At 38.1% G+C, this 9,012-nt stretch overlaps 2 protein-coding genes across 6 annotated transcripts in view; one reads left to right on the plus strand and one right to left on the minus strand.

Annotated features, from left to right (window-relative positions):
• LOC128250925 (plectin-like) overlaps positions 1-9,012 on the plus strand; it is a 59,356-nt gene that overhangs the window by 22,237 nt on the left and 28,107 nt on the right. The gene's annotated exons all lie outside the window — the stretch shown is intronic.
• The window catches only part of LOC106868379 (high affinity cationic amino acid transporter 1), a 21,372-nt gene that overhangs the window by 5,725 nt on the left and 6,635 nt on the right, over positions 1-9,012 (minus strand). For 2 of the 5 annotated variants that reach the window (XM_052977047.1, XM_052977045.1), the window contains exons 2-5: positions 4,234-4,373; positions 3,474-3,593; positions 2,573-2,701; positions 774-929 (exon numbers count right to left, since the gene is read on the minus strand). In XM_052977047.1, the coding sequence (XP_052833007.1) occupies positions 774-929; positions 2,573-2,701; positions 3,474-3,593; positions 4,234-4,351 (523 nt within the window). In that variant the 5' untranslated portion in view covers positions 4,352-4,373. Of the gene's footprint in view, positions 1-773; positions 930-2,572; positions 2,702-3,473; positions 3,594-4,233; positions 4,374-5,229; positions 5,259-5,414; positions 5,582-8,151; positions 8,357-9,012 lie in introns of those variants that run through there. The other 3 variants (XM_052977046.1, XM_014913603.2, XM_052977044.1) reach the window with 3 other exon arrangements.

Genomic DNA, 9,012 nt, shown 5'->3' on the forward strand with positions numbered 1-9,012 from the left:
ACAGACAGGCAGATAGATAGGTCAGACAGACAGACAGGCAGATAGATAAACAGACAGACAGGCAGATAGATAGATAAACAGACAGACAGGCAGATAGATAGATAAACAGACAGACAGGCAGATAGATAGACAGACAGACAGATAGAGAGGGAGAGAGAGAGAGAAAGAGATGGAGAGTGAAAGGAAGATAGGTTAAGATAGAGAGAGAGATAGAGAAGGAGAGATATATAGTCAGAGAGAAAGATGTAAAATAGAAAGGGAGTAAGAAGAGGGTGGAGACGGACAAATGGAGAGAGAAAGGGAGGTAGACAGACAAAGAGAGAAAGAGAAATAAAGACAGATGTATATAGAAGGAGGGAAAGGCAGAAGAGAGTGACAGAAAGCGAGAGAGAGAGAAATGGAAGTACAGAAAAGAATAGACTGAAATAGAGAGAGAGAGAGAGAGAGATAAATGGATTGACAGGAACAGAGGGAGAGAAATAGATGGTGAAACAAATAGAAGCCGTTTATTATTATCAGTGTGTGTGTCACTGGGCAAAAATCAAATAAAAAGAGAGACGATCAATAGGGATGGTTAGCTAGATAGATAGATGGCTAGCTAGATAGATTGGATGGCTAGCTAGGTAGATTGGATGGCTAGATAGATAGATGGCTAGCTAGATAGACAGATGGCTGGCTAGCTAGCTAGATAGATAGATGGCTAGATAGATAGATTGGATGGCTAGATAGGTAGATAGAGAGAGCATGAGAGACGGGAAGACAGTTGTATTTACTTGTCAACAAAGCTATAAGACCGAATGCCAGGAAGTCCGGATATTCCGATAAATAATCGACTCGTATTGGCATTGTTGAGTTGAAGTAGTCAATGACTGCATTATCAATGAGGGAATTGAAGTTTGCTGTCCAAGCTCTGGCCACACTAGCCGTACCTGAAGTGAAAAATAAAATAAACACATAGTTAATTAAGGCAACTGCATTGAATATAACAAGGATAAGAAAAAATCAATTTAATTAATGTGGGTCGTTAATCCTTTATCTGAAATATATGCATGTACTCTTGTAAGTACATATGTGCAAAACAAGGTAGAGAAAATAGTACTCAAATACCAGTATTATTTTAGCAATACCGGATAATATAAACAAAAGAATTGACATATATAGTAAAACATTTGATTTTTCTCAAAAATTGATGGCATAATTATGTCAAAGGGTACAGCACATCTCTAACCAACCTAATAGGGAATCTGGCATCTAGTCTGTGTGTTAAGAAGCTTGCCTCCCAACCACATGGTTTTTGGGTTCAGTCAAAACACAAACTAGTGTAGTTTATATGTGAGATTCTTTTGTGTATATGTTTATAAAATCTGGTGTTTTTAGACTGTAAACATAATCACACACTCAGAGACATGCACAAAAACACACATGTAATTGCTCATAACATGGAGTTATATATTGCCTAATATTGTTAATAATCTTTTCTACTATAGGCTCAAGGGCTGAAATTTTTAGGGAGTTGGGTAGTTGATTACATCAACCTCTCTGCTCAACTGGTAATTATTTCATTGACCCCAAAAGAATGAAAGTTAAAGTCAACCTTGGCAGAATTTGAACCCAGAATGTAAAGACATGAAACGCTGCTAAGCAATTCGCCCACCATGCTAACATTGTTAATAACCCTTTCTGCTATAGGCACAAGGGCTGAAATTTTGGGGGAGGGGGCTAGTTGATTACATCAACCCCTGTACTCAACTGGTAATTATTTCATTGACCTCAAATGGATAAAAGGCAAAGTTGGCCTTGACAGAATTTGAACCCAGAATGTAAAGACTGATGAAATGCTGCTAAGCAGTTTGAGTGGCGTGCTAATGATTCTCCCATCCCACTGTCTTCGTAATATTGCTAATGATAAGAAATAATTATTTTATTGACAACTTGACTATGTAACCTTTCCCCTGCGACCTATTTTCCACGTTTCAAATATTAAATAGTTAACTAATTGATGAATGATAAAAAAGGTTCCATGGTCTGTTTTGGCTTGGTTTCTACAATGCTAACCACGCCACAATGTACTGGGTGCTTTTTACACAGCACTATCACCCATGTTTTTTACGTGGCACCAGTGCTTTTTATTTGGAACCATGACCTGTGCTTTTTAGGTGACACCATCACCAGTGCTTTTTAACGTGGCACTATCGCTAGTGCTTTTTATGTGGCCATTTCAATGCACTGCATTCCATTCAACTTATTCTAATCAAGTGTGCTGCAATCAACTCTAATCAACTCTTTTTAGTAAATTGTTTTCAGTCACCTGTTTTCAATCAAACTCTTTTTGATTAATTGTATTATATGATTAACTGTCAAGTTTTTTCAATCGAATATTTTTCATGAATTCCTTTTTGAACATCTGTATCCATTCAACTGTTTTTAATCAATTGTACTTAAATCACATGTATTTCAATCGTTTTGGATCAAATGTATTTCAATCGATTATTTTCAATCAGCTGTATTTTCAAATCACCTCCTTTTGAACAAACAGTGCCAAACCCATCAAATAATATAGCAGACAACTCACCAATGGCATATTCCAGGATGAGGTTCCACCCAATGATAAAAGCAATCAGTTCACCAACTGTGATGTAGCTATAGACATAGGCAGAGCCAGTCTTTGGTACACGGGCCCCAAATTCAGCATAACAAAGCCCTGACAGAATAGAAAAGGAAATCGTTTTTGGTTCTGAAGCGTATAGAAAAAGGAAAATGTTTCATCTTATACATAAATACATAGAAATTGACACAAGCATACATAAATAAGTAAACTGATCTTTAATGGTTTCATATCTATATATATATATATATATATATATATATATATATATATATATATATATATATATATATTTGTTTCAGTCATTTCACTGTGGCCATGCTGGAGGAATTGTAGGTGAATTAATTGACTCAATTACTTCTTTAAAATTTTTTTTTTAAGCCTGGTACTTATTCTATCAGTCTCTTTTGCTAAACCACTAAGTTACAGGTTGTCAAGCAGTGGAGGGGACAAACACAGGCAGGTGCACACACACACACTCACGCACGTATACAACAGGCTTCTTTTAGTTTCCGTCAACCAAATCCACTCACAAAGCTTTTGTCAGCCTGAGGCTATAATAGAAGACACTCGCCCAAGATGCCATGCAGAGGGACTGAAGCCAGAAACAGTCCTGCACCTATTGGAGATCTCATATATGTATATATGTATGTGTGTGTGTGTGTACATATTGCTTAATAACCAGTGTTAGAAGTGAGCAAGAAGTACTCAGTTAAAACCCTTCAAGGGGGTTCCCCACCATGGCTGTAGTCTAATGATTGAAAAAAGTGAAAAAACAAGAAATTAAAGAAAGTGACCACAAAGTAATGATGATGAAATCACCACCAACACCACAACAACAGCAACAGGAACAATACAGTGTACTCACCTGCAAGAACAGACACGACTGCAGCAACAAAGAATGATAAAACAATTGAGGGTCCAGCCTTGTCACGAGCAACTGCTCCCGACAAAACGTAGGCCCCTGCACCAAGGGTACTTCCAACACCTGAAATAATAAAACAGAATTATCATTATTAAAAAAAGGAAAGGAGGCGGGTGAGCTGGCAGAATTGTTAGCAAACCAGGCAAAAAATGCTTAGTGGCATCATGTGTCCCCATTCTGAGTTCAAATTCTGCCAAAGTCGACTTTGCCTTTTATTGTTTTGGGGTCGATAAATTAAGTACCAGTTGCTGATTAGTCCCCACTTGCAAAATTTCAGTCTTTGTGCTTTTAGCAGAAAGAGTTATTAAAAATGAAAGAATAATTAATGTTGGTTTCAAATTTTGACACAAGGCCAGCAATATTGGAGAGGGAGGGGAGCTTGTCGATTACTTTGACCCTACAACCCCCACTGGTACTTATTTTATCAACCTCTGAAATGGTGACACACAAAGTCAACCCTGGCAGAATTTGAACTTAAAACAAAGTTGAAAGAAATTTTTGTTTAGCATTTTGTCCAGCTTGCAAATAATTCTATCAGTTTGTCACCTTAATAATAATAATAATAATAATAATCCTTTCTACTATGTGCAAATGTGTATGTGCAAGTGTGTGCGTATGCATGCAAGTGTGTGTGTGTGTGTGTGTGTGTGTGTGTGTGTATGTGTGTGTGTGTGTGTGCAAACACCAATTGTTAAAAACTCACCCAAGAGTGTTAGGTCAAGTAAAGTGAGTACTCTTGCCAACTTAGTTTTCTCCAGACACTCATTGCTCATTGGTTTCTTTCGAAACAGATTCATTAAAATTCTCATTAAAATGGCCATGGTTAGAACTTGGAACTTCAACCTGTTAATGACAACAATTACAACATAGAGAAAATAAACATTTAAAAAAGACAAAAGAAAAAAAAAATCTAGTAACACCAAGCAGGTGTGGCTGTGGAATAAGAAGCTTGCTTCTCAACCATATGGTTTCGGGTTCAGTCCTAGTGCGTGGCACCTTGGGCAAGTGTCTACTATCGCCTTGGGCTGACCAAAGCCTTGTGAGTGGATTTGATTGACAGAAACAGAAAGAAGACCATCATGTGTGTGCGTGTGTATGTGTGTGTTTGTTAACATCCCCGTAACTCGGCAGTTTGGCAAAAGACAGCAACAGAATAAGTTCTAGTCTTAAAAGAAATAAAGATTGGCTATTTTGAAGCAGAAGGAATAAACAAGGTGGTTTTCGTAGGGCCTGGTAAGTGTGGAGTGTTGGGTCAATAAGTTAGGCCAATAAGAAGAGGAGAGAAATGAGTGATTTGGGAGTGCTTGGGTTAGAAGTGATGAGAGATCAACCAGCTGTGAGGAGCAGAGGCCATTATAGTATCAGTAGGAAAAGCAGGGAGATGACACAGCATGTATGTAAAGCAAGAGCTGAAGTGAGTTGATGAAGACTTCATGTCAGTCAGAAGGGTGGTCTTTTCTTGGACAATGCAGTCAAGGCTGTCTATCTATATATGTAGTTGCAGCATCACTTCAGGTGGGATCTCAGAATGAGACAGTTGGGCACAACTGTTTGGGTGCTGCGCGCGCGCGGCGTGAGTGTAACTGTGCTTGTCTCTCATCATCGCTTGACAACCAGTGTCTATGTCCCCTGTAACTTAGTGGTTTGGCAAAAGAGACTGATAGAATAAGTGCCAGGCTTTAAGAAAATAAATAAGTACCAGGGTCGATTCATTCGACTAAAAGTTCTTAGAGACGGTGTCCCAGCATGGCCGCAGTCCAATGACTGAAACAAGTAAAAGATAAAAAAAAAGATGGGATTTTTAAAACATGGAATGGCTACGGGAATCCACCAGAATAAAATAGTAATCGAAAGAGTTCAGAGATAAAAATAATGGTTACGAACCACAGGGCTATATGTAATCGATCAGTACTTCTCTTGGTTATACATATATTACATATATATATGTACATATGTATATAAAAATATATATATATATTATCTACATACACTATGTTATCTTCAATGGAGATAAATATACATTTGAAACTACGAAAATTCTGCAGAGGTAGTCTTCAACGAAATTTGTCTATTCGTACATATTCACTCTACCTATTCTATATCAGATATAAACAAACGAGCGCGTTTTCCCCACGCAAACCCGCAAACCATGTTATTATTATATATGTTTATGTAGAAACATCACGGAAACAGTCTGTGTTGTGCATTCGTTCTTTTTCTTGAATTTTTGTTTAAGATAAACCGTTTTCCAAAAGCGCTGCTTGGCATGTCTCTGGAGAACGGAGAATGCAAGAATACAACTCAGATCATTTTAAGCTATGTCTTTCTCAATTTAATGTCCTCTTTTTGTTTGGTTTCTCTTTTTAAAAGAAACAAGTTTCTATTTTAGTCGGTTTATCGATTTTACGTCTGTCTCAAAAGAACCGCTTGAAAACCAATACTGACGTATAAAAATCAAATCAAATACGTATGAAAATATGTATTAATCGTTTATTAGAACAGCTAATAAATTCTTCAAAATGATTTTCCATGTTAAGTCGTTTTATGACTTCAGCTGCATGTCTTAGGACCAATTACTGAAATATGTCGAGGTATGTGTGTGCATAAGATTCAGTTGATTTAGGTAAAGTTGAGGCACCAAGTCAGTCCGTTAATATCTGAATAAGGTGAATAAAAATCAAATAAGTAACAAGAATGTCAATGTATGAATGCAATAATACCTTGACAAGGGTGTTAAGGTATTAATACATTAATACCTTGACATCCTTGTTACTTATTTGATATATATGTATGTATGTATAATTTAAGACAAACAGTGTCATAATATTCTTAGTACTATAATGACAACTTACTGTTTGTCTAAATTATACATATATTGTTGTTGGCACTCCGTCCCTTAGGACGTCGAGGGTTCCAGGTGATCCGATCAACGGAACAGCCTGCTCGTGAAATTAACGTGCAAGTGGCTGAGCGCTCCACAGACAAGTGTACCCTTCACGTAGTTCTCGGGGAGATTCAGCGTGACACAGAGTGTGACAAGGCTGACCCTTTGAATTACAGGCACAACAGTAAGAGTGAGAGAAAGTTGTGGTGAAAGAGTAAAGCAGGGTTCGCCACCATTCCCTGCCGGAGCCTCGTGAAGCTTTTAGGTGTTTTCGCTCAATAAACACTCACAACGCCCGGTCTGGGAATCGAAACCGCGAGTCCGCTGCCCTAACCACTGGGCCATTGCGCCTCCACTATGCATATATAAATAATCCTCTACCTAATATCGAGGTCTTATTCTTTTGTAATTATCATTATTATTATATATAAATATTTCTTTGCTATATATACTTCTTTGTTCCATATGTCAGGTCGGTCGCCCTCGAGTGCTATTAGTCGCTCTTGATCGCTATTGGTTTACATGTGACCCCAACAGTACAACTTGTTACATGGTCGGGTCGTCGGCGACTAAACTGAGTAAACTTTGACACTTTCGAGACGAAAAATAAGACCTGGTCGCTCGAATTGTTAGAAAGAGCAACCAAATCTTCCTGACAAAACGAAAAATGAAATTTCCTTCTTCAAGAAAAAAAAAAAACAAGTTTATATTATTCTATAACGTTTGCTTAGGAATTCATTGCTTCTAGAAAAGAAAAAGACAATATGGTCATGGCTGGAACGCCTTTTCTCACAGATCCATTACAATCAGAGCTATCCTCTGGTTAAAGCAATATTCTTCATTGAATGATGAAGCAGATAAAGTTAAAGAAATGTTGAAAGAATAAAAGATAGCAAGTATCCATATTCCAAATAAAACCCGTTACGTCTCCGTAACTTAGCTGTTCGGCAAAAGAGACTGATAGAATAAGTAGTCTTCGATATGCAATGCCCAAGAGAAAAACGCTCAGATGGCCACCGTTCGAGAAGCAAACACCTTTGATCACACAACTGATCAGCCAGAATAAACAGCAACAGCCAACTTTCTTTGCCCTAATAAGGAGATTTACTATCATGATCACCCATAAGTAGTTGAAAACATGTTATCTAGGTGTTCTAATCAAGTTTGGTGGAGGATACTCTGAAAGCAACAGAATAACAAATTAACACACACACAATAAGACAAAAAACACATCTTCAACAGTCAGTTACAATTGTTTCCGTACCAACTGCGCTTTCGACGCCAGAATATGGCTCATCGTGAAGGAGATACGAGCCAAGTGCCAGTAAAGAAACAGATTAGGACAAACACAACCGTTAGATATATGAGAGTAAGTTTATTAACATAGTGAAACCGTTTGTGTCTGTGTGCGCGTGCATGCGACATATATAATTAACACAGAAGATAAGTCAGGCCTTCGTGTACAAGAGAAGGTATACAACAGTGTGAAGTGACGGACAGTCGTATAAGCAATAGTGTGTGTACAATATGTGAGTATGAATGAGAGGAAACACAGAATATAGAAAGAGTGTCTGTAACATAGACTACCAGTCTCAAACACTGAGATAGAGAAATACCAGTTCGTATTAGAGTTACACGAGGAGATAGAATGTTCATACGCCGGAAGTTGTGGCCAAGGAGCAGAGCTGCGGAATCACAATATGTGTGTTGAGTGTCGAATGCTGTGACCGATGTTACCTGATACGTAATATTCTCGCTGGTTAGTTCTGACTGTTGTTCGTGGTGGAAACAATCCACTTAACAGCGTCGAGATAAAACCGCGCTTGTTGGTGTTGCTGGCGACGACAATGGTAGACAGTACATTGGTGGTGAAGACGTCGGCGCTGAAACTGGCTGTAGCTGTGTTCTGTATGTGTGGTCAGCGACCAAACCTGTGAGAGATCTGAAATCGAAGACGATTGCCGTCGTTGGATCGAGTTTATAGGCGAAATAGGGCTCACCGGAAATACAGAAAAACTCTCTATCACGTGACTTTATCAGAAGCCACGATTGGACATAATCCACCCATAGCAAACAGAACATGGGGACAATTGCCGCGCAAATAAGAACCAATCAGGATAGTGGACAGAAGGGACCAAGGCAGCCGAAGGCTAGATGTTAGCAGCTTCGTTATCATTTATGATTGAATGCCCGAGAGAGGTTTCACTACATATGTATAGATCGTTACTTTTCATTAAAAAGCCTTTATGTTTCATATCCAATGTGCATTTTCATTTTTTTCTTTTCCCTCGTCTATACACCATATAGTCTCTTTTCTCTTTGAAACCTGTTTATATATATATATATATATATTATGGTTTTGTTTAAGCATAGTGATATCAATCTGGGCAAAAGATTGACAGACTGATCTGATAGTCACAGCTTAGAGTTCACCCAGGGCTAAACAACAACAGCCCTAGATAGATGACACGAAGAAGCAAAATTTAGTTGTGAAATTGAAATTTCTATTCTGGGAGTGTAACACATGCGTTATATGCCTTGGAATTCCCCCCCCCTCTTCTTATCTGCTTTCTTTCTTTACTTTTCTCCTCATTAACA

This window comes from Octopus bimaculoides, chromosome 26, assembly GCF_001194135.2.
Source record: "Octopus bimaculoides isolate UCB-OBI-ISO-001 chromosome 26, ASM119413v2, whole genome shotgun sequence".
In the NCBI taxonomy this organism is placed as follows: Eukaryota; Metazoa; Mollusca; class Cephalopoda; order Octopoda; family Octopodidae; genus Octopus; species Octopus bimaculoides.